Consider the following 26,409-nt stretch of genomic DNA (forward strand, 5'->3'; position numbering starts at 1 on the left):
TTATTAAGGTTACAAAATATATTTATTTTTGTTAATCATAATCATTTTCTCGTATTATAATATATAAACTATCTTAATTTATCTACATTTTTATTTTCATTCGATCTTTTTCGTTATAAATTAACACACACATTGAGAAAATAAATTTATTTTCCAAGAAGAATTTTTCTCGTAGCACCAAAGTTTTGACCAGCTTGTGTTGCACCCTTATTTGTACCCGCTTGTAAACCAATTAACGTTTCCCCGGCTCTCAATTGTTCTTCCGTGAACGATCGTTTGTTTTCTTCCGCTGGTTTTGGTCCTAACCAAGGGCCACGCCATTCGGGATGCTTATAAGTCTGTGAACCGTAGTAAAACAATTCAAAATATTATCCGATAGATCTAATAAATGATATATAATTAAAATCTAATTACAGTGCGTCCAATAGCGAAGATGGTATTAGTAACTTGAGCGATATTCTTTCGTTCCATAAGATCAACCGCTTGAAAAAGATCGACGTCGGGAACGCCATATTTTGTGCAGGCTTTCTGAAACCTAAATGAAATATTTTTCATTGAATTAAAAGTATAAACGAATGTTCATAATGATAATACGTACAAAAGACAACGTATTCATTAATCATTCAATCCTATTAATAACTCGTATCGAAGAAGAGGAAAGTGAAAAGTAAAAAACGTGGTTGGAGAGAGAGAGTAGTCATGATTAGAAACGAAGAATGATAGGTAAAAGAAAGCTCCTCGAAAGCGCGAAACTGAAAGGGAAAGGTGAACACGAGAGATCGACACGAGCAAACTCCTTTCTATGGATGCTAGCCTGTACGATGGTTTAACTCGGTGACGCGTTTCTATTGTCTCTGAGCGACAAGAAGACATCGTCGAGACGTGGTTGCATCGGTTTTCTGTCAAAGAGGAATCGTCGTCGTCGTCGTCGTCGTTATCGTCGTCGTCCAGCATACGAGGAAGCCACGATAGGACGTTTAATTACAAATGCAAACGACAACGTAACGTCTTCGCGTATTTTCGTGCCGCAAGAACGGCGCGCCACGCGTCCTATTAGAACAGGCTAACATAATTCATAGAAATTGTTCATCGTTCGTTTCCCCCATTAACGCGCGAGTCCGTTGGAAACGCTAAATCGAACTCTTATTACCTCTTGCCAACATAAATTCCTATGATGCCACGCGACAGTCGCGTATGAGCACCGAAAAACAGATCAGATGTGGGACTCTGGTCATCATCCGATCATCGCACAACATTTTTATTGACATTTATTTCTTCTCGATGTAAGTTTAATTAATTAATAAGCGATGATTCGTAAAAAGATAGAAATTTCAATAATTATATTACATATTGTTAGATAATATATATTATTATTATTATTAAAATAAAAACTTCTCTTACAGAATGCCGAGAATTCATTGAACGTTTGCGTTAAATATTTAGCATAGAAGGGAAATAAAATAAGAAATGGCGGCGATAAATAGAAAACGACACGCAGGCACATTTTATCCTTTCTAATATACGTAGAGAAGTAGAATAGATATATATATGAATGATGAAACATATAATTAAAAAAGAATTCGACATTATCAATCAATTAATGATCACGTGCATTTATAATACAATGTAAATCAATTTATGATCATAATCATAAAATCTTGTATTCCATAAAAAAAAACGTCTCTTTATATAAAACATATCCATAAAAAAATAAAAGAGTCTTATATCGTTATTAGATAACGAAAAAGGAAAAGTTTCGTTGAAGATGACAAAAAAATACGCCTCGACGCTGTCGGCCATGTTTGTTTCGTGTACATTTCCATAGAAGGAACGAAGAAGAAGAACACGAGAAATGTGAGGCAGGCCAGTGTTCAAAAGCCCTCGGTGTAATGGGTTATCAGAAAAACGTGGAAGTAAATGTATCTATGAAATGAAACAGCGTTATTTTAGCTGACTTGACTGACAATGAGTTTTAGAGAACGTAATGAACTTTTGTACGTACATGTTAGCCGCGTAAAAAGGGAGTAACGCGGAGTGGCCGCGCTGCGCATCGTTCGCCCCACCATCTCACAAAAGCGCTCACTCGGCAACGAAAACGCGCTGAATGACGAATAAGAACAGCGTTGCGCGCGCTGACTCACAAACGCGCAAGGACCGCGCGTAAGAAAGACGATACGTTTCTTATTCAGGAGGAGAAAAAACCTTTTTGCACCTTTTATATAAACTTACACGCCGAATTTTTCATTTGTTTTTATGTTAGATTTTCTTTTCACGTTTTTCTTTTTTTTTTCATTATTTATTTATTCCTTCCCTTTTTTTTTTTTAATCAGGAAAAAGTAATTCATTCGCACACGAGAAGACAAGACTCGAAATGAAAAGAAGAAATTAAAAAATTCATGTTAAATTATAATAAAATTTCCAATCGATGAGACCAATCACCCGATCAAAATCATTCTAACTGTGTGTTAAAGTGCGCTTCTCTTTGAAATATCGTGTTACCTCTTCACGTTCGAATAGTTCATCAGGATGGTAGCAATCACTGTAGGCATTCCATGCCAATACTCATATTCAGGATGTAAGATTAGAAATTGTGTTGTTTAGAAGAGTTCTTATGAAAAAAATACATTTTTTTTTTTAAGACGACTTACGAATGATACAAAAATTTAATAGTATGTAAATTATTGGGAAGTGAAAGTCATTCGAATTCACTTTCACATTATATATGTATTATTGTGTTGTTTAGGAAAACAAAAAATTTGAATCATATGTATATATATATATATATATATGAGTTAAGATAAAATAAAAATAAAATATTGATTTAGAATAAGAGGGGAGTAATTTAGCGTGAAATTTTTGTTGATCATTTGTATTGTTGGCGCCCTCGGAAAGGAGGGCGCGCACGCATCGGAGTGCATCGAGGTGCAACGAGAACGTTCGCTGATAGAGAGAGAGAGAGAGAGTAGAAGAGATGGATCGAGAGTCTCGACTTTAGGTTGCTTTCGATATTTAGCAGCACGTACTACTACTCGAATCGATTCGATCGGATATATCGAAGGACAGAAAACAACGACGGTCCCGACCTCGGACATCTTCGGTACTTATTTATCAGGGATACAGAAAATTGAGATAGAAAAAGGAACCTTGAGAATATTGCAACATGCGCGCCCATTTACCACCATCATCGTTATCGTCGTCGTCGTCGAGTTCTCGAGTTTTTCTCTCGAATAACACAGAGAACGATTCGATAATTCAACAATCGCGAGTTGTAGGGTTCGATATCGACGTATGTGATCCTCGTTAATCGGACTAGTCTCATCGATATGCCGCACGGTCGAAACGCAAAACACTGTCGATTGCGTAAAGTCGAATGATAAGGAGGAGAGTATGAACGAACAAGAGCAAACGTCATTCTACGATCAAGTGAAAGTGAGAGATATCGTGATACCTGTATCGCAAGTTCTTACAATCATGACTGACTGAATGAATTCAACGATAAATCTATCTGTTTTTTTGTGTCTTATTTCTTTTTATTAAATACTTACTGATTAAGATTATCCATCATTTTGTAATCCCCACCGGAAGTGTTAATCTTCGTTATGATACCAGGCTGCAATTTGTTCATGAGCTTGCATAGTAATACACCGTCTCTCAAAGCATCTTCGTAATTGATTCCTAAAAAGAAAAAAAACATTTCAGTTAATTCTTTTTACGTTACGGAGATGCATAACATGTAATAAATTGTTATACGATAAAGTTATTAATTCATTTGATAATAGTCTGATGAAAGAGAGAGAATATTACAGTATAAGAACTGAAAGAAACAAAGAATGAGAGATAAACAGAGAGAAAGAGAGAGAAAGCAATTTCGACAAGGAAAAGAATGCGAAGGAGCGAGTTTGCATCAGGAACACAGAATAAGTCGTTCCCGCCTTTCCGAAAACGCAGAACGAATCGTGTTGTTGATTTTTAAACGCGCAGACGCATAACCGTACTCGGTTATTGCACTCTCTAGCATTGAACAACGAGCGAAAAGGTTCAACGTGGGAGGAGCGTAACAAGAGTGAGTTCTCTCTCTTTCTCGTTTGCGCAGACCCATCTTTTTGATCTGTTTTTCTTCTTTTAATTCTCTCTCTCTCGTTTCTACGCCACATGCGGCGTAGAGACGAGACAAATTTAATAATAAAACAAAACGAAGGTAAATAAAAAGAATAGGAAGAGGAACGCAAGGAAAGAAAGTAAATACGACCAACGCTCTCTCATGGTGTCCCATTATGCCAAGAGGTGAGCCAAGGGGGCATGGCATTTTTTGCTAGCTTGTCGAAGGATCGAGAAAATCGCCGCCTCCGTCTTCCATCAAACAACCTCCACCTTCCCTCCGTCGTTCCTTTCATTTTTTTCCTACCCTCTTCCTTTATTCCTTCCTTTCTTTCGTTTCATTTTATGGAGTTTTATTTTATCGAGAGTAGACAAACGCGTCGTCCTCGGAGTCATCATCCCGTTTCTCCTCCTATTTCTCTCTATCTTCTTTTTTTTTCTCCTTCCCTTCTCTCTACTTCTACATTTTATTATTATTATTATTCTTTTACTTCTTTTTCTTTTTCTTCTTTGCTTGACGTCTTCGCGAATAACCTTATCCTTATTCTTCTTTCTCTCATTTACGAAAGTAAAATTATCTACAAGAAAGGAGACATTTTAGTCGCCATTCGAAAGACGCGCCGCATCTCGAATTGCCAGGGATTTAGCTACCTTCAGGAGTTCTTTTCTATATATTATTCCTATGTATGTATATATATGTTATATATATATATATATATACACGTATATAAATAGATATACATGTGTTTCTTTTTGTTTGCCTTTTTCATTCGTTTTCTCCCCCTACTTTTTTATATCCCTTTTTCTTTATTCTTTTTCTTCTTTTTTCCTTTCGATTTTCCCTCCACTGTACAAGCCGCCATTGATGTATCGAACCTATCGACGACAACAACGCCATCTGTCCTACCACTAAACTCGCGCAACTTTATCGAAAACACAGGAAGGGACATCCCCTCCAACGTACTCGTTCTTTTTTATTTTATTTTCCTGCGCGCGTTTCTCATCTTCCAATCGGACGTGAAAGAGAAGCGACAAAATGGATCGATAACGTCCATAATCCAACCCCCTCTCTTTTAAATATTCTTACCAATCGTGTTTCACATTTTCTCGAAACATATAGTCGTATCTCTGAGGGAAGAAAGTAATAAAAATCAATTGAAATATATATGTATATGATTATTATATAAATAAATATTAAATATTATATTGTTATACACGCAAAATGTGAATAGAATTCAATAAAATTTCGAAATAATTTGTATAACGTTCTTTGAAATAATTATTTTCTTTCGTTCAAAATTGTTAATCATTGCACAGATTATTTCATGTCAATCGTTAAATTCAAAATCTAGGTTGTCAGAAGTACGAGTAAAGCTTACAGAAATATATTCTATCATCTTTTTACTCTCATACAAAACGCGTCTTCAAACGATTGTATCTTGGTTTAGGGTTTATTCAATGGTATAGAGAATTAAAAGAGAAGAATGAAAGAGGGAAGAAGAAAATTCCATGTTTACGCGTGAACAGGATGACTGTAGGATAGACGATCTGAGGAATCAGGGACGCATACAAATGCATATTGCATGTTTCCTACTGCTCCGCGTTTTGCATACCGTTACCGCATATAATGGGGATGGAAATATATGCAGCGTCTATGAATATGAAAGTTAGAGAGTTACTAAGAAAACATACTTAGGTTCGAGTATCTGTTCGTTTCAATCGTGCATACTCATTATTATAAATAAGAATTAGAAGTTCACCTTTATAAGAGAAGCATAAGTCCTTTGAATCGTAAAAATCCTATGGGAAAAGAATGAAGATCGTTTTATTTTATTGACAAGATTAAAAGAAAGAAAGAAAGAAAGAGAGAAATAATGAGAGAGAAAAAGTTAATGAGAAAAATGGAAAGAAACATCAAGCACTGGTTGCGATTCCAAGCAACGATAAACTTTTCGGATGGAGTAACACGCATGCCAGCTTTTCGATGAACTACCATCCTGATCCTGCAAGGACGATACGTCACGTGGTTCTGCCTTGGAGTGGTCCGGGTAAAATGCCTACCCTAAAATCTGCTCGCCTAATATAAAACTGGTCGCAAACCTGAGTTCTGGATTGACGAGCGATCGACAGCCGATAGTCTTCGAATAATCTTGTGATTCTTTTACTTATTATATCTAATTGTTTATTTTTGTTATTTTCGAGAAAATATTCAAGATGTTTTCAATATTTTCTTTTTCCGACCAATTTTCATTAACAATTAATTTATGATAGATTTTATTCTTCGGATAATCATTTAGAGATAAATCATTGATTTCAAATATTGATTTTATTTAATAAGTTTTCAATTGTTATCAAATCAAATTGTAAGTTATTACGATGAAAAGGAAAGTCGCTTGACAAAGAGGAAAAAGATGACGATGACGACGACGATGGGTTTCGCCTTCGAGTGTAAAATGCCGGATTGGTACCAGGATTGTAGGTATTACGTTTAAAGTGTGTATAAACATTCTCTTTCTTCCTCTGTTTTGCCCTCACTCACACCTCCTTTATTCTTACATCTTCTCCTTCGTTTCTTATTCCAACGTTCCTCTTTCTTATCTTGTTTCTTCTACTTTTTCAGAATACATTCCTATCCCTGGGGACTCCCCCCGATCTCCTCACGTGCCAGGCACTCATGAGGTAATCGTTAGTACTCAGACTCATGAAAGAATTCGTTGCAGTTTCGAGAGGTGTTTAAGTCGCTTACCAGGCGAATAGAATATCAGGAAATATTTTTCATTCGCTGTGTATTTCACAATTCTCTTCTTAAGGGAAAATAATACTCTTATTTTAACAAACATTTATCAAATGGTAAAATACATATTATAAACTTTCGATAATTTATGTTAAGTTTAAAATATCAATCAACCAACGTATACGATAAAAAACAAAAAATATAGACACCTATCTTAATTTGATTTTCAATATTACAATACATTGTTATTATTAGTATTAATTACCCTAAATTTGTTCTCTTCGATAAGATGAAATATATATTTCTATGCATATGCAATTTACAAATGATTATAATCTAATCGCAAAGCTTGAATAAGTATAGTAAAGCAAGAAATAAGAAAATATTGTATAATTAGAACGGTGCAGTGAAAAAGAACGGGTATACGTTTCTCACGATATCCAGGAAACATCGAGACCCGGCGACCAGCATTCCAGATTTTCTATTTCACTTTCTCTCTCTTTCTCTATGCAACAAATATAACGATAGGAAGGGACGTAGTAAACAAGCATCGTGATACTCGTGAAGCTGATACATTCCTGGTATTGTTGAAACACCGTGAGATGTCGTAAAGGTGAGAAGGTGACAGAAAATCGATATTCCTTTAGAGAACGTCACATTGAACAATATACTTTAGCTGTGAGAAGAATCTTTAACAAAAACGTCTTTCTTTTCATCCAGGAGAAGGATCATACTGATGTTGGCCTGATATTTTTCAGATGTTGCGCTTCTTCGCGAGGTATTCGTATTTATTCATGTATACGTAGGTATGCATATAAAAATCCATATATGTAGAGATCGTATACGCGTTGGTTACAAAACAAACAAAAAATAATAACGAAAAAAAGATATGAACCATACAATATGTATTGGAAAATCAGAATTATTTCTACTAGGGATACTATCCTGTTACGTTGACACGTCACCGTCGTCACGTTCGAACTACTTTGAGAAACGAATTCTTCAATAAAGGAAAAGAGAGAAATAATTGAAAAAGATATAAAGAGAATTTCGTCAATTAATTAATTTTCATTATTATAACTTTTTATATAATATTGAATCTTTTAACTTTCTCGAATATTTATCACGATCATTCTCTTTTATAACTCAACAAATGCCATTAATGAATTAAGAGAATAACATTTTAGAAATCGTGCATTTTCAGATTTACATTAACGTATGAGTTTAATTGTCTTCGATCGTTTCTAATGCACATGAGTCAGTTTCTCGTAAAAATAAATTAACAATTATAATAGATTATGCATCGAGAGAGTTTTTATTATATAAATTTAGTTCTTAAAAATGTAAAATGTTTTTTTTCTATTATTATTATTATAATTTTAATAGATTTTTATATAATTTGCGATTAGATAATATTATTTGTTCTCAAGTTAGAGAACATTGGTGAAAGGAATTCGTATAATAGCAGCACGGCGCTTGCGTCTGGAGTAACCGTATCGATTAAACGTCAGGTACCCGTCATAAAGACGTCAAAAACACGGTTTTCATCAGGACAACATCCTGTGACTGAATTTACAACCTCCAGCAACAGGTATTTGCTGCAGAGGAGCAAACTCTCTCTGATACATAAGATGAAGCGGTAATAAGTAATATTTTTTTTCACGATAAAATATTTCGTCCTATCGATAATTAATTTCAAAACGATTAACATCCCAATTTATTCTATTATCTAAATGAATCATCATCATCATCATCATCATTTTAATAAGTACTTAAATAAAGAGAGAAAAAATTCGTAAAGAAAATGGTATGACGCCTCGTGTTACCTCGCACGCATGTGGCATTGGTTAGGAGGGAAGAGAAAACACTTGTTGAACGTGGTCGTAAATTTGCTTCGGGGCTGTAACCCTGGTAGGCTTACCTCCAAGTGACGTCATTGATGGCCCTTTGACGGACTACTGACATCAGTAGTCGCAGTTCAGATTTCGCAGTTCGAAAGACGTTTGATTTTCGTTGATTTCGACTTTATACCGAATCGGAGTGAATAGTTGATCAGGAAATGACCGATGGATAGCGGCCTTGACAAATAGTCACTGCACTGCTTTGCTATCCTAGTAGTTGGGAGGTTTTGTGACGTCATGCGTCAAAGCCAAAGCATCAACTAACGCTCTGAGTGAACATGAAATTCTCTTTTCATGGTATAAGAGTTTAAGCGTGAGAAAGTGAAATCGTCATTAGGGGACACAGTCAAGCACAGCAATCGATTTGTCGACATCAAAACGTTGGCGGGACACCCTATAAATCCCTCAAACGACTGCTGATGCCCTGGTGCACCTAAACGCCTTGCGCCGCCGTGACGGACAGATGACTGACGTTTTAGTCTGGTTAAAAGCTCTCTTTTCATCGTATTCACTGTTTTAGTTTAGATCGCGGATCGTCCCCGTTTCTACGACACCAAAGACAACTAGTAGACGAAACAGAGAGAGAGAGAGAGAGAGAGAGAGAGGGAAAGAGAAAGAGATATATAACTCGTGAAAGGGCAAATTCGAAGTTTCACTCGAAGTGAAACGAAAGAAGGAGACACTATGTGCCATTTCCAACTAGGCTATCCAAGGCCTCCTATGCAGTCCTGATACACTGGCGTCCCTACGACGTAACATGATGAATCCGTGACGGTAAATCGATAATTCTCGTCATAGGTTTTACTTTTGATCTCCTTTTTTTCCTCTTAAGACGTTTCAACGATCTTTCTTTCGTGTCACAAATTGAACGAATAATAGTTACTTGATTTTTCTATCGAACGATAAAAGTACTCGCATCTTTCATAGATTTCTAGAAATATTTTTCAGCGTTCACGTTGAAATTTAAAATTGATCATAAAAGTATACAATGATGATAATAATTAATCCTTCGTTGTAAAATTTTGGGACTAAACTGGATAGAAAATATTTCCGAGAACTTTGAATTCCAGATTGTCCGTTCGTGTGTTTGTTGTTGATAGGAAAAAACGATCGCGTCCAGCGTACCAGGCGAGTTTCCATGACCAGGCTATCATCCGGAAACGTTAGAATCACGATGTTAAATCCTTGTTTACTACACCATACGTCGACAAATTTCCTAGACTTATTTTATTTCTTGGCGTACAAGTTACGTCAGCACAGTAACTAACAAATATTAACAACAAATGTGCATTTGACCAGTCAGTTGTGATCAGGCAGTGTCCATAGTGTGTCAACGTTGTTGTTGTTGTGTCACGAAAGGGAAGCAAGGGATTTCTTTTTGCTGCAAGACAATGCGTCCAATCACACGGTTGCAATTGCATTTGTAGTTTCTAACGAAATTTCTCAACCACCCTCCGTATTCATCCGATTTGACTTTTTTAAAACGTCATCTTTAGTTTACTTTATTTTTTATTAATCCAGTCTCGAAACTTTTTGAACAAACGGTGCACGTTACAGAATTCCGGTAGTTCGTTCGCATTTGATCGTAGACGACGACCCGTTGTTGGATGTTTATTGAATAGAAATAGAAAAATATAGGAGGAATATGCAGAAATATAATCATATCACACCAATCGAGAGTTTAATTTTAAACGAGTCAATAACATCAAAAGCTTGGACTATCCGGCTAGCAGACGAGAACGGAGGGAGATTGTAGGTACGAGATATGGTAAACTGAAAAGCGTGAAATCGATTCTACTCACAGCAGTCGAGTCTTTTCTACCTAGATCCGTCCTAGATAAACGCGTCTAAGATAAATTCTAGTCGTGGCACCAGGCCATCAGAAGCAGTATGGACTCAAACGAGTTCTGGATGTTCTCGTTCGTTGATGGTGTACGTATATACGCGTTCAATTAAATCGTTTAAGATTGTTTAAACAAACGAATATCGTGTTTTTACACAAAGAAATTTTGTATATTTCAATGATTCTCTTTTTATTTTTATAAATTAGTCGTTAAAAAATTTTCTTGATAAACATTTAATTCTGAGATATGGGTTCTTCGGAAAATTCTATGAAATATAGAACGAATCGATATTGAGAAATTGGAAAGAACGATGATGTGTTTAGAAACATAAAATGAATTTTCTTCGTGCGAATTATCGATCATTTTTATTTCTAAGAGAAGAAAGGACAGGTAATGTTCTTCTCGTTCTCGACAGGTGCAAACTGGTTCCACGAGCATCAGGCTGGTACTTCGTCGCGAGAGCTTTTCTATCGACTGGGAGAGAGAAACCCCACCTAGCTAGACGGTCATAGGCACGGAAGGTTCATAGTGGGGATTATACTAAATATTCTCGGTGGGGGTGGTTTCATCGTCTGGCCACCTCCACTGAGACTTCCGTACCACCAGGATGACAGTCAAAGGTAGAGGCTTATTGTGCTACCATATTTTATCAATGCGATACCCTCGTATTGCTAAGACAGATGATAGAAAATGAACTAATTGTTCTATATAATTTCTTTATTAAATTAATTGATAGCAACACCTTTCTATGATCAATAATAACAGATGTATGATAAAACAAAATTTGTGATATAATCGTGAATCGATTTATTTAAAAAAAATAATATAACTAACTAAGGGTTAACTAGTTAATATAAAAGGGTAGAAAACTCGTCGTCTCTCGCTTTTCAGCACACAGAAAAATCATTGGCTTGCAATTGCATCGACGCCCTGCGTGTTTGTTGCAGCAGGGTAGCATGTTAATCATAGGGGTGCGTTCTTAACCGGATTCGATAGGGTGGCTCGTAGTGACGTAACAAAGCGCGCGTTCTGCTGGGGTAACATAAAATAAAAGGTGGTATTACTACTACCCCTAAAATATCGATCAGCCTTGAATGAATTTTTTCTAGGTTCAAGTGAATTTCTTTACGTTTAACAATATTTATCTATATTACGTTAAGTCGATCATCACGAAATCTATGAAAATTTTAATTGTTTATATTGATTCTTATGGATTATAAATAAATTTGAAATATTTTAAATATATTTTTAACGTAAATCATATGTAAGAAAATTTCAAGCTTATTGTAGAAATATTCTAACCTTTCGAACGAGTTTGTCCTTTGCTACGTCACGTACCTGACAATTTCTACCCGGCTATCATATGATTCCAGTGGCAGTTCGTCGTCAACCCTCGTACGTTCGTACATTCACGTGAGAAAGCAATGGGGGTGACCACATCAAAACGCTTTTTCGAAGCTTTCCACCTCCAAGTAATAGGATTACATGATCGTAGATAGTTACTTCTCGAGTATTAAGTTTAATTGCATAAACGTGAACCAAATAGTCAAACATCATATTGCAAAATAATACTTTGTTATATATATGTATAGGAAAAAAATTGAATGGATTCTTAGAGATGATTAATATAATATAAATTATATTATTTTATTATAGAGAAAAAAGTTTGTAACAATTTCGTTTATTCATTCTTTTACTCGTTTAATTTTTATTTGAAGATAACTTTAGTTCTGATTTTTAGTATAAATTATAAAAGAACTTGCGGTTCTAAGTCGCCTCCATATAACAGGACAACATATTAGGTTAGTCTCAATCCGTTGAGGGGGTGTAAACCCTGATAAGTTCAAGCCGAGTAGTAAATCGATACCAACTTACCCCACACGTTGTTTAAAAGATCTTGGGTAATACGTGGGAATAATGTTTTCAAACTTATTCTTATTTTGTTAGCTATACTTGCAATTTTATTAAATCATAAATTTACCTGGAGGAAATCTTTCTCCTACGATCGTTTCTATCCATTGTTGAGCTTCAGCTTCTTGGCTGGCCTCTCTTTTTCCGGCAACCTGATAAATATCAAAATGTTTGGCATTAAATTTTATTAATAATTCATTTAATTCAATTTATTTTTGCAATGTCACAATTTTAATGAATCTAGTAAGGCTGAGAGGAAGCGAACCTATTCATTAAAAATCTTCTACGACATCATTATCAAAACATTGCATTTTATGGGTATTAAGATATTTATTTGATAATATGTTACTTTATTATCGAATGTGTAATAAGTGTAGGTCATGTGAGATAATTCGCCGAGTAATTAATAATCTCATAAGCACGCTATTGTGAATTTCACTCCCAAATTCTAGATGCAATCATAATTGTTTAGTATTAATTTTGTTTATAATAAATTATCAGTTTCCGTAGAAACTTTCAAAAATTGCCGTAGCCGATGGTATTTCACATCGTCATGGCGGGGKATTGGTAAAAGTTTTCAACTAGCAATAATCGCACCTCGGCAGAACCTCATTGGTTACGATATCGCCGCTGCGCAAAGCTGGCGATACGACCGCCGTGTTAGGTACTTATACTGTTATATAGCATTTCCACTTGTGAGAAATTTCGTTACGCGACGCCGCGTTGTGGCGAGAAATAAAACTAAGTTAACATCACAGGAAACGATGGCAAAAAACATACTAATCGTTTCTAGCAAAAAAAGAGAAAAAATTATATTGATTAAATATTAAAATAATAATAATCATTACTTTTTCTAATGACAAGTCGTATTATATAAAATGTACACAGGATAGAACGTTTGATTCTGTTTACTGAATTTATGTTGAAATTTTACTATCAAAAGTATTTGGATATTGGCGTGGTTAATATTTTATATGTGAAATGATCAATGATAGAAATACAAATTTGACAAACGTAGAACAAAAAGATGACGTCGTCGTTAAAATACATCCGAGACTACGTTAGATTGAATAAATTTAAATGGAATAGTAGCACAATCGTTCCAGGTGTCGGTGTAACTACGTAAACAGGGATTTGCTACGATAAACTTGGAAATAGCTTGCTGATTGATGAAATCTAATCTCGGCGGTGGCATCACCCTTCGAAGTGGCCAGAATCCAGAAATTACGACGCTTACACTTATCGGCATTTTCAACTGGCGACAATCCACGAAAGTTAACCGTTCTCTTTCTCATTGCAAAATACTCCCACTTGTTCGAACGTTTCCACATTTGATATTTAAATGACGTTTTTCTGAAACGTTTTATCTTAAAAATAACACCCGGATATATGTATACAAATAATAAACGAAAGAATTTATCTTTCTCTTATTTAAATGTTACAGAATATACGGAAAAACTTTTAAAATAGATCGAAAAATCACATAGATACAGTAACGTCGAACTATTTATTATTATCTTCCCGTAGTTTCTCGAACTTTTAAAACGTCAAAATTGTATCCAAGACGAAAAACTATATCTATAAGAACAGAGCACGAAAATAATCACAGGGTCCTCTTGTATAACCTAAATTTCAAATCTATTGTAACTACGATATCGAACGGTTCGTTTAATCGAATCTTTTCGTGTGCTGAATGAAGTATAATTTATTATATTAAGAAAAAAGTAAACATTTTTCGATTTAGATGACAGTAATTATATCTTGGAGTCTTAGAATCACGTACCTATTTCATGTATTACATATTTTCGTTTGATTGTTACTGCACACCATTGTAAATATATAATTAATGATATGTAAAAAAAAAACACACACAAAGTGTCTACGAGTCTTGTAAATAAGGCTATAATGTCAAGATCTGGTTACAAGTGGGGGTGTGGGAATGCCCAATGGGCACTGGGCCAAAAGTTCTCGTCGTTGAAGATCAGTAGGATGGGCAAGGGGGAGGGGATGACACCATATAGCATCGAGACGCCAGCCGTCCGACTTAGTCTACTCTCCAACATCGTTCAAAAGTTATTCTATATCGTTAAATTAGTTGTTTCTTCGTGAGGTCAAGAGAAGTCGAGAGAAAAATGCCGGTATGTTTTCTCCCGTTCATATACGTAAATAAATACGTTCCTGTTGAAAGACAATAACCCTAACGTTATAAGGGATGCAACGAATTAACAAATTTGCATGTTAAATGACAAACTAATATTTGAGAAACTTATCGATCCTTGCTTTTCGAACGATCTTAAATAAATCTAATCATCTAAATAAATTTTTTAACGACCGTTTGAAACACAAATAGCATGCTTCCAAGTCCTACGTGTGATTTACAAAATAATTTTAACCCTATCAACACATTTACTGTTAGATTAAATAATCCTTAAGGATGTTAGTAACTTGTCATTGATTTCAAAATGGATTAAACGCTATAATAATATATCGAATTAAGTTCCGAATCAAAATTGCTGTTACCATCGTTTGATCTCAAATTCGACATTGTGTATGCATCCTTGCACAAGTGACGAACATTTTGATCTTAGGCCAAATTTTGCCGCTGGAGATAGAGACTATAATTGGGCTTTAAATTTAGTCAATCGTGTTACAAAACAAATCTCTGGTTAGAGTGAAAAGGAAGTCTGAACTAACGGATAACATATTCGAGAATGAAGCTTAAAATATCTTAGTGACGATGTCTTGAAGAGTATAACACGTTGCTTCTTTCAATTCGTTTTTTTTTTCTTTGATAATACATCGGACACGATAATGCTTAAAATAATTCTTTAACGTTACCTACCTAGTTTCTCGTAAAATAGATTGAATAATTTATACGATCGATAAATAAAAATAGATTGATAAATGGGGAGAAAAGGAAGAGAAATAAAAAAGATTATCTATCGTCTCAAGTTTTTATAAAAATAACGACAAGGATTCGATATGACGAGCTCCGTAAAACAGACAAACATGAGAAAGAGAGAGAGAGATATATATATATAGATAGATAAATAAAAAAGAATATTGATCACCTAACGCTTTGATAAAAATATCGTCGAGCATTCGATATATTCGCAAAACTTGATGGATAACATCGACAGGCCTTCCAGACGCAAACGATAAATCAAGCAAACCTCGACAGACACTGTATTCGTTTCTTTCGATCTCAATTGCAGATTGTATAATCTTTGTTATACAGTTTGTAAAAGCATTCCTCCCCACTCGTGGAAAAGAACATTTTCCAAAAATAATCATTTGCGATCGTGCGAAACGTTGCCACGAAAGTTCTGACGATTGAACTTTGAGCATGGATACTGCTATATGTACCGATGTACTATTTGTTGTTCATATATATATTCATATCTATGTGTGTGTGTGTGTGTGTGTGTGTGTGTGTGTGAGTGTAGATACATCCATGCATTCGTGTTTTACTTCAAATTAATGCTATAAATACTAATTTAACGTTGGCAGATGTGAGAACAGCTTGGCTTTAACTTGCGTCAGTCAAATTTTACGCAGTAAATCGATCAACGCGTTATTAACCAGTTATGAAATCGTATCGTTTGGTATAGCAATATTGTTGTTATTTCAATTTTATGTTTCTCCGAATGTGTTCCAAAAAATAGTCGTATACCTAGGTGCATATAATTTAGCGTTAAAGTCGAACAGGTGGGCGAAACGCATAATCGTCATTAATAGAAAGCTCGTGAAACTACGCCCGCCGTATTTTATTTTCGACGTTGGTTTACACTCACGAGTAATTTAATACCAACCGAGAGAGAAAGAGAGAGAGCCGAATTCTATTTATAAATTTTGGAGCTTTTTAATAGAAGAAGAAGAAGAAGAAGAAGAAAATGAAGAGGGAACAGGAGCTTTCTTTCTTCGCGATAGAAAAAAAAAAAAAAGAAAAAGAAAAAGCTGTGCTCGATTTTTGTTTCTCTTTTTTTCTTATTTTAAAAATAATACGTCTTTTTTCCTATCTTTCCACTTAGGCTCGCAACAAGGAACAAGAAGGGGAAATTCTCACTTGGATCGAGAACGTAGTCGGTGAGAAACTTCCGCCAGGAAATTACGAAGACATTCTCAAAGATGGTGTTGTCCTTTGCAAATTAATCAACAAACTCGCACCTGGTTCCGTCAAAAAGATTCAAGCTAAAGGAACGAATTTCCAACTTATGGAAAATGTTCAAAGGTTGATGAACTTGTTTTCTCGTTTTCTTTCAATTAAGAAATATTTCTTGTTACACAAAAGATGATAATAAAAATGTTAATTATTCGATTAGGTTCCAAGCAGCTATCAAGGAGTATGGTGTACCGCAGGAAGAAATCTTTCAAACGGCAGATCTTTTTGAGAGACGTAATATTCCTCAAGTGACTCTCTGTCTTTATGCACTTGGCAGGATCGTGAGTAATAGAATAGAATATATAATTTGTAATCTTTACGATATTTCTCTTTTTTTTTTTCATTTTATTTTCTTTTTATTTGTATTAAACAGACTCAAAAACATCCGGAATACAATGGACCCCGTTTGGGACCAAAAATGGCGGATGAAAATAAAAGGACGTTTACGGAAGAACAATTGCGTGCAAGCGAAGGTCAACTCAATTTACAAATGGGATTCAACAAGGGTGCGAGCCAAGCGGGTCACGGTGGATTTGGAACCACTCGGCATATGTAGATCTATGTGTGAAACCGGAACAGTTATTTATTGTAACATCTCGCTATAAATCGATCAATCAAAAAAGGCAACGACGGAAAGGGTGACGAAGAGAGACAGAGCCGAATGTTTTGACACACGTCTATATTCCATCTCACAATTCTGCTAGTACACAATAAGCCAAACATTTTACATACAAAAAAATACATTTACATGACAAGGAGCAAAATGAAAAAAAATGATTAAATTTTACATATTAAATGTAATTAAATACATATAACGATATTAACACGTCACAAATATACACATATATTACACATGTACACACACACATATACACGCATACACGAAGGAATAATTATGGACAAATTATCGAATATTTGATTTATATTTCTTTATTAATATTTTAGATGTTTCATTGAATGATAGGATACGATTGAATTCGAAGGATAAATGAAAGAGTTAGGATCTTGTAACGTATTGCTCGATAATTCGACGATGATAATTATTTAATATTAATTATCGATGTAAATATGGCATAAAATATCCGTACGCCCACCCAATCCTATATATCTTTCGTCTCTTTTCATAAGGTTTATATTGATATAAAATATATATTTCTTATGTAACGAATGAGCAAACTTTTTTTTCTATCTTTGTAATTACGATTAAAAAATACCGATCGATTGTATCGTAGATGTATATTTTTATAGATCTATATCTTTCTATTGATTTTTAAGAAATTTTCGAGAAATTTGTTTTCAAAACGATGTAACGAAAAATGAATTTTTTTACAAATTCTTTTTAAATATGTTAAATCAAAATGGCTTATTATCAAAAACTCATGCGGCCTGTCGCATTACGATTAAAAAAAAAACAATAAAAGTAGGTTTATGAATTTATTTGATCATCGAAATATACATTTCTGTACATTCAAAATTACATTTATGTATCCGAATGATTATTTTTAGTATTCGTCGAAGTTTCAAGATATAGATCAAACGTTGTTATTCGTTAAAAGTGAATTTTTATCCAAGATTCGTAATACGATAATGACACAATTTTTCGAGAAATTCAACTAAAACGAATATATTCTGACGTGGTAAAAGTTAATTCAAAGTTTTACTTGGCACGAGAGTACCTTCGAGTTATTTCTGGAAGTCGTAGAAGCGTCAGCCATTGCTGGACTCGGGTCATGGTCCTATATTAATTTAACCATGGGATTAACCTTAAGACTACTTTGAATATATTAATATACGAATCTTCTTGTTCTTTTTATTTTTTTCATTTTTTTTTCCAAAATACAACGAGACTCTCTGATGAGAATTTAATTCTGACTTTCACGCTGACTGATCGAAAAATAAGTTTTGTATTTTGAGCTTTTTAGTATAAATCTGTGGTAAAATACTGGAGAAGACGAGAAGAGCAACAAAATATGTCAGAGCACGGTGCGTAATCGCTGACTCACGTCAGACCAAAAACAAAATACGACGAAAGACGAGTCCAAAATTAGATGGTGGGTTATTAATGAAAACTTTAAATACGAACATTTTGTATTAGTCAAATGATTTCAATTAAAACATCTATATATCATTTTTTCATGACTTGCGTTTTTATTTGAACGCGTCATTTAAAGTGTTATATACCAATATACATACGTAACCAATATCACATAAATTTTCGCTTACCAATATTTTATAGTAAAACTCATAGATACAATTCTAGATATTATTCTAGTTATTATTTATCGAACGATATCGTACAGTGAAATAACGCGTTACTCGTTAGTTCACTGCACGACGATTCATCTGTCAAATCACAGCTGATTAGAAAAACACCCGGACGTTTCTTGTCATACGTAAAACAAAAAAACAAAAATGAACAATAAGGTATCTTTGGCAATAATTCTATGTTTATTTATAGCTTTCTAATATTTCTTGTACATTTGAATTTATGGAATTTATTGATATTGACCGATCTGATAGATAAAAATTTCGACTTTTGTACAATTTTAATAAAAATGATTTACACGAGCCATGTGGAACGTATCCAAATGGCGCTTACCTGCCACAACGGACGTCCAGGCATGATGAACTCTAACTCTTGGATAATTTCTTCGTGATTTTCCTCAAACACGGAACTTGATGAGAAAGCACAGCTTACAAGTCTCAGCTCAAGCGTAAGCACAAAAAGTGTGCGGCTCGGGATCGGTCCTGCGTATATATTCGTGACAAGTGTAAGTTCGTATTAGTGCACGTGGGTAGCGTTTCTATATATGGATCACTTACTCATCACCGACATACTACGTATACGTTCGTGTGTGTGTGTGTATATATAAATATGTATAGATATATTTTACTAACGCACGAGCTTTTCATTTTCATCGCATTTCATTACACGATGATTTCGCGAACACCACGTGTTGTTTGCTTTGCGGTAACTGAAGATATACATTCACATACTTATGATTTCATAAAATTACAGAATTCAGCTGCTACTTATTTCAGGAAATATTTAGCAAGAGAAAAAACACATGGAATGAAAATTACAAGTGATTTTAACATTTGACAGTAAAAATCATCTGAGAAAAACTCGAACAGATAAAATATAGGCCATGATTTGTTATAAAAAATATAAATCTAATCATAATTTTTATCTATAGATACGTATCTTATTATTTTTTGCTATTTGGATGAGAATTTGAATGCCATTGTGGCATTTTTATATGTTTTTTAATATCCAATAGACAAAATTTTAAAAACCAATCAACATAAAAAATGTTTACCTTAAAATTAATAAAATATTTATTTAATATTAATGTCCCAATTGGACTTGAAGCTTGGTTTGCCTTTTATACTACTTTTAAAATTGCGCTCCCGTGGTAGCGTGGCCGAGCGGTCTAAGGCGCTGGTTTAAGGCACCAGTCTCTTCGGAGGCGTGGGTTCGAATCCCACCGCTGCCAGTATTATTTTTTTTTACTATCCTCTAGAAAGGACGATGGAGAGATGCGTACAAAGGAAAGATGACATTACTCGTGCGGCTAACATTGAAGAGATTTGCGCGATCACTAGTGTATGCTCGGGTACGATTCTTTTGAAGGTCCAATGGCTTGCGTCGGCACGCGGCGCCGTGGTTCACACCTAACAGGATCACATACTCGAAGGGAGCTAATCTCCCGCCACGCACTGGCGAACCGCTTATACGACGTCTTGCGGCGACCTCGAATACTAATGCCGTAAAAATGGCAGCTGCGAGTGCACCCGGCGACTATTTGGTGTGACATCTAGTGGCAATCTCGGATATTAACGCCGTAAACATGGCGAGCCCGCACGCAATGACTGAACCGTCTGTGTGACGTCTAGCGACGATCTCGGATACTAAGGCCGTAAATATGGCGGCTTCGCTCGCGACACAGTTGTATATATATTACTCGAGTGAATTTTACCTATAGAATACTACCGTATCAAAGTTACTATATATCTTTTTCAACGTTTTTACTAGTCATTCATATATACTTCTACCGGCCGAGTTAATTAGATATTATAACGCGATCTCGTTGCTAATGAAATTTGAGTTCGACCAAATGGATCAGCAATATTTCGAGATTCTTCGAGGTAAAATATTCTTCTTTTTTTGCTTCATATAAAGAAAGGACATGTATATCCTCTCTCTCATGCTCTTGCAGTTCGATGGGATCCTGTTGAGATTGTTGTTGTCGGGGGCTCGCCATTCCATTTGGTAGAGACGATTTTCTTCTAGCTACCAAAAGAATAACAATAAGAAAGAGAAATCGTAATAAAGGTAGGTGTAATAAAAGTAAAAAATATACTGAAAGATGACTCCAATGCATTTTGCTATCCTGATACAAGTTTCATTCGAAAGATGCCACCACGGACCACGCCCCATTGGTATTCATGATATCGATCCCGTTCGTGTTTCGAGTTCAATTTTGGTAGTAGAATAAAACGCGTGCGTGGTATTTACTCACTTTCAATCCACGTTTAACTACATACGTTTGTTCTCTCTCCATAATTTTCATACGAATTAAAATAATATTTTCGTATTTTTTAATGAAATCAATTATTATTTTCTAAATCGTATTTGAAAGGTTTCGATTAAGGCCTTCAAAGAATCATAAAGATTTATAATAAACTGTTTAAAAATTTGGTCATATATTAAAATTATTTAACATGAATTAATATTTTTAAAGATATAGGTAATTATAAGGTTTCAAGATAAGATTACTTATCTTTGATTTCCCAATAACTAGACTCCGTGGCGCAACGGTAGCGCGTCTGACTCCAGATCAGAAGGTTGCGTGTTCAAATCACGTCGGGGTCAAGAGATATATTTTTTTGTCAATTTTAACAATATTTATATAGACACCGTTATCATTATTTAATAATTCCGACTTTCGAGCCTATTTTTTTGATTCATATACGTACGATAGATTATATAAAATATTAAAGCAATTCGGAAAGTTGTATTTTTAAAAAATGTTAACTAGATCAGTGGCAAGAAAATACAAAATATAGCAATGCAAAAGATTGTAAGTTGACAAAATTATCTAATCTATTAATGTTGTGCTATTTCATTTGTATTCATTTATTAAAGTAAAAAGAATATAAATTCACGAATTTTGTAGTATTCGCATGTAGATAACGTATAATATTTTAGTTTTCCATAATAATGATAGTATATAACAATAAACGTAGTTTGTTGGCAGACATTTCTTCCTTGATGTCAGTCCGCTGTACCTTTCTTTCTGTGACACGTAGTGTGGATCGAGCTCACATCCCGCATAAGAACGGTAAGAGATTAGGATATCATGGACCGGAGAAATTTCTTCTCTCTCGTACGGTTGAGCGGCATTCGCGCGGGTTGTCTCATTTAGCCCCTCCTGGCACTAGGCTAGTACGACCTTCCAAGAGGTCCATCATCTTATGGGCTTCTGTTGTCATCTGTCCTATGGTAATTTCTAAAATTCATTTCGAGTAAAAACGTTTATTCGATGATACATACGAAGAAAATTTATTTCGAACATGTGTGTGATTATATATATAATCATATTTTCATAAGAATATTTTTATTTAAGTTTGAAAGAAAAGGAAAGAAAAGAAAAATTGATATAAAAGAAAAAGAATAACAATGATACGATTGTATTTATATGTTGCATTGTTATTATTATATATGCAATGAGAAAATCGACTGTTATTTTCCGATTGAACTTCGTACGTGAATCATATAATAAATTATTCCAACGTTTCTCTCTCGTTTATCAATTAATTATCATATTCCGTCTTATCTGACTCAACTACGTCTTGACTTCGATTGCTCTTATGTTTTCCTACTTCTCTGTACCGACTGATTGAGTCTAAATGATTCTGATTGTTAATCATCGAACGTCCGTCTATTCCTGATTATGTAACAGTCATCATCGTGCCTTCGAGGCTATTCCAATGAACCAATGAACATCGTGGGGATGACCAATCGTACTTACACGACAAAACAAATCAGAACACACGTGGCCTTCGCTTGAGAAGAATTTTCAACGCTCGTCATTTATTCATTCTCAACAAATAAATGTAATAAAAAAAAATGCAGGTAAGAGTTTATTCGTAGAAAAAAAAAAAGAGACCTTGAATGCATGGACGTAGTCGTATACGTGTATAAGAACGATCATGACTTATATTATTAAAAAGTTTGTCGCGTTTCTCGTGTCGTTTCGCCTTTATAAACATGGCGGTCGATATTATCTGTCCTCCGATCATTTTCACAGTCCTTCGTAATCTACATTTAGCGGGTAGAATGGACATAATCAACAATTTAACCGACAACTCACGAGGAAATCATGAAACCGAGTTAGTAAATTGTGCAAGCTCAGGGTCGAGCACGGTTTATGCTTCGTATCGTTCATGCTAGCCGTGGATCGGAAAGACATAATTTTGAGGAAGAGCCGCGCGGGCCCTAAGCACCTCTGTGACGTATCGCCACTTTATTGGTCCACAATGATCTCTTTCCTCGGGCTTATTGGTTCATTGACTTCGAAACAGCGAGAAATTCGGCAGATTGGTGGTCCAGGTATACTCGTGAAGGATTATGCGAGCGTCTTGGCCTGTGATCAGTGCTAAGAGACTTTCACTAAACTCTATGGAAGGCTTAGTATTCTGTAAGACAGCCGATCATGGGACAGTGACACCGTTTTCCCCAAAACTGACGTTAATAAACTTCGTGTATCTCTCTTTCTCTCTTCTCTTCTCTCTTTCTCTTGTAAGCATACTCACACATTTACAGTTAAAACCGTACTTGAGTCACGTCAATGTTCTCGCATACAACTCATTCATGTATATACTTCGACGGAGCTCGATAAGTACTAGTGTAAAAGAAAGATATATAATATATATATATATATATAACACATTTCGCCAACGATCGAGCGTTATTACGCTTTCCCCTAAAATTAACGAACATTCCCGGTGGGGAGAAACCTTCACGTAATGCTTTCATATTCTTCAAGCTGAATGTCGCAACGTGTATATGTACGTGAATGATACGTATGTGTATACATATCTTTTGAAGTATGCGTATACTCGACTCGTGAGACACGCGAGAACGCTTGCTTCTCTGTACGCCGCGGAATTGTAGGTCCCTGTATGCGTTCCTGTTGAAAAAATTCCTCACGGGCGAAAGTCAAGGCATGACGGAATATCTCGTAATAAGAGAGAGCGTGTCGAGGTCGGACTAACGTTAGTATGATGTTAGCCTGGCATTAGGAGGGGCTCGATGAGACAACCCGCGCGAAACTTCGTTGAATGTAGGGAGAGGTAGGATCTCCTTTACTTTCATGCGTGCCGCGTATTTGGATGCTCGCATGCGGGATGTGAGCACGCATCGCATGCTTGTTACCAAGTACATGCCACGGTATAACGTTCTAACCCATCCTTTCTTTTAGTATTCTATATGTATTATCCCTTTTTTATCGGACGTTAATAACCTTTCACATGACAACGATACTTTGGCGTTGCGATCGTCTGTCATGTGAAAAGTGACAAACAAAATATGTATATTATTATATGCGTATAAAACAAAATCAGCTACAACCTTATGAGAATCATATGAAAAAAATTGATGACCGATAAGGATTATATTTCACTACTATATGTATATATATATGCATGCATATACATAAGTTAGAAAATACGTAAACAAGTGAAACTAGATAACGTATCAGTATACGTGTAACTTTTGAGTAAAGAGAAACTTTCACTTACTTGCTTGAAAATAGTCATTTTATAATTCTACATTATCTACGATTGTAAGTTATATTATTTTTTAAATATATTTGATCGATACGTCGATGAATTCTTCGATTTAATTAAATATATAAATAGATTATTTTTACATGATTTTAAGATCGATAATATAAAATTATAAAGTTATCTAATCAAGTATAATACGCGTAAAATTAAATAAATAAATTTATTTATCATAATAAAATCCTAAGTATCTTACTTTAGACACGTTTCTCATCGAAGACTCCGTGGCGCAACGGTAGCGCGTCTGACTCCAGATCAGAAGGTTGCGTGTTCAAATCACGTCGGGGTCAATTGGAATATTTTTTTTGCTTTCATTTCTTTATTTTATAATTTAATAATTTACAGAAAATTGAATGCCATTGATGCGTTTTCTTTTTTTTCTTTTATATCACGATGTACGCCTATGCATCACACGTAATACTGGCATTTAAATAATGCATAAAATATTATGAAACTTAACTTAAGAACAATTGTTGCTAATATTCCGGATCTTAAAAGACTAGAAATAGAAATATGTATGAATTTCTTTCTTCGTAAAAAATAATTAAAGTAATAATTATTGTTGTATATAAATGAATTCTTTTGTATGTTATGTGTGTGTGTATTAATATTATTACTAACTTGCAAGCATTTTCAAGAAGCAGTCGTGGCCGAGTGGTTAAGGCGTCTGACTAGAAATCAGATTCCCTCTGGGAGCGTAGGTTCGAGTCCTACCGACTGCGAAATGTTGATTTTTTTTTTGAAATTTAATATTTCATCTATTTCAATTAAGCACATCGATTATAGATAAATTAAGCTATCTAATTAATTGTGGTTGAAATTTTTGAATATATTCGAATTAATTTAAAATTTAGAATACTTCTATATTATTATTTTCTTTATATGTTCGCTTTCTTTCTATGTAAAACACATACACAATACTGTTTTAAATTACTTTCTATTTATACTACATTCTACATTTTTATTTTTATTTCTTTTCGAAGATTCATATCCTTTTTCCTTATCAGAAAAAAAATGTAAAATGAAACAATATCGAAAAAATATTTAAACTAATATAGATGTCCGTTTTTATTTCCAATTTCTAGTCGATCCTTTAGATCTGTTATTTTTGTATCATACCAAAGCCGTAACTGATATGGAATCGATACAATATGTCCGGTCCTAAAAAATTGAAATTGAAAGTGATATGGGAAAAATCGGTTGCGTACATAAAAGTTATATCACTTTTTTCGATTCTTTTTCGATTTTTATAACTGTTTCAGAAACCAAAACCAATGTCATAACTCTTTTCAATCTCTACAATATAAATTTTCATCACTAACTAATACATACTATCTCATTCTTTATTATATCTACACACATCATTTTTATAATCATTATAATAAACTACTATTAATATCTCACAGTTAATCAATTCAATATGCAACAAATTAGCGACGATGATAAGATTGAGATATTACGAGAAGTGCAGTGTTACAAATTGCAAATACATTCAGGTGTATGCAATTTATGGTACATGGTGTGAGAAGTTAGGAGAACTAGTTTGCAGAATTTTCCTTTTCAATGTTCTGTATATCTTTACCTTTATTCATATTGCATAAAGGGAAGTATCAAATGCAAGTATTATAGTCTTATTTATAAAAAAAAAAAATTAACAATAAATGTAAGAAATAAAGAAATATGGAACAATGTATGACCAGTGAGAAAGAATAAAGAATTTTTGATTTATGAATTATGCATCAAGGCCAACTCTAATAGAAACTAATTTGTAAGCTTAAAGTCGACTGAGTAAAATGAGAAACATTCTCGCCTTCGAAAGAAAATACTGCAAGCGTGTTTCTGGAATCTAATTACACGAAATTTTTTTTTTTTTTTTTTTTTTTTTTTTTTTTTTTTTTTTTTTTTTTT

At 34.4% G+C, this 26,409-nt stretch overlaps 3 protein-coding genes and 4 non-coding genes across 10 annotated transcripts in view; 6 read left to right on the top strand and 1 right to left on the bottom strand.

The window, feature by feature from the left end:
• On the bottom strand, positions 1-19,521 carry LOC106784089 (muscle-specific protein 20-like). Its single transcript, XM_014743221.1, has 6 exons — positions 19,474-19,521; positions 19,250-19,398; positions 12,559-12,640; positions 3,546-3,675; positions 415-535; positions 1-338 (listed from the first exon to the last, which is right to left on the bottom strand). Exons 1-6 carry the CDS (start codon positions 19,484-19,486, stop codon positions 147-149), a joined length of 687 nt encoding a protein of 228 aa, XP_014598707.1. The 5' UTR covers positions 19,487-19,521; the 3' UTR covers positions 1-146.
• LOC106784091 (myophilin) lies at positions 14,524-17,414 on the top strand. The gene is made up of 4 exons (XM_014743223.1): positions 14,524-14,626; positions 16,520-16,719; positions 16,811-16,931; positions 17,024-17,414. Exons 1-4 carry the CDS (start codon positions 14,621-14,623, stop codon positions 17,204-17,206), a joined length of 510 nt encoding a protein of 169 aa, XP_014598709.1. The 5' UTR covers positions 14,524-14,620; the 3' UTR covers positions 17,207-17,414.
• A 544-nt stretch (positions 19,522-20,065) lies between the features above and the next one.
• Positions 20,066-20,147, top strand: Trnal-aag. The gene has a single exon. It is a non-coding gene; the product is annotated as a tRNA-Leu (tRNA).
• A 433-nt stretch (positions 20,148-20,580) lies between these two features.
• Positions 20,581-26,409, top strand: part of LOC106784086 (molybdenum cofactor sulfurase 1) — a 13,983-nt gene continuing 8,154 nt past the window's right edge. The window contains exons 1-3 of one of the 4 annotated variants that reach the window (XM_014743215.1): positions 20,581-20,799; positions 20,871-20,986; positions 21,901-21,995. The gene's annotated coding sequence lies outside the window, so the exon portion shown is untranslated. Of the gene's footprint in view, positions 20,800-20,870; positions 20,987-21,714; positions 21,735-21,900; positions 21,996-26,409 lie in introns of those variants that run through there. The other 3 variants (XM_014743213.1, XM_014743214.1, XM_014743216.1) reach the window with 3 other exon arrangements.
• On the top strand, positions 21,455-21,526 carry Trnaw-cca. Its single transcript has one exon. It is a non-coding gene; the product is annotated as a tRNA-Trp (tRNA).
• On the top strand, positions 24,720-24,791 carry Trnaw-cca. Its single transcript has one exon. It is a non-coding gene; the product is annotated as a tRNA-Trp (tRNA).
• Trnas-aga lies at positions 25,142-25,223 on the top strand. Its single transcript has one exon. It is a non-coding gene; the product is annotated as a tRNA-Ser (tRNA).

This window comes from Polistes canadensis, unplaced genomic scaffold, assembly GCF_001313835.1.
Source record: "Polistes canadensis isolate GaletaPanama2010 unplaced genomic scaffold, ASM131383v1 scaffold_30, whole genome shotgun sequence".
NCBI classification, from domain to species: Eukaryota; Metazoa; Arthropoda; class Insecta; order Hymenoptera; family Vespidae; genus Polistes; species Polistes canadensis.

Excerpts from the sequence above, each read along its gene's own strand:
- LOC106784091 (XM_014743223.1), top strand. Across the intron at positions 16,720-16,810 it reads CTTATGGAAAATGTTCAAAG|GTTCCAAGCAGCTATCAAGG; the intron begins GTTGATGAACTT and ends TTATTCGATTAG. Across the intron at positions 16,932-17,023 it reads TTTATGCACTTGGCAGGATC|ACTCAAAAACATCCGGAATA; the intron begins GTGAGTAATAGA and ends TGTATTAAACAG.
- LOC106784089 (XM_014743221.1), bottom strand. Across the intron at positions 536-3,545 it reads ATGATGGATAATCTTAATCA|GTTTCAGAAAGCCTGCACAA; the intron begins GTAAGTATTTAA and ends TATTTCATTTAG. Across the intron at positions 339-414 it reads TCTTCGCTATTGGACGCACT|ACTTATAAGCATCCCGAATG; the intron begins GTAATTAGATTT and ends TACGGTTCACAG.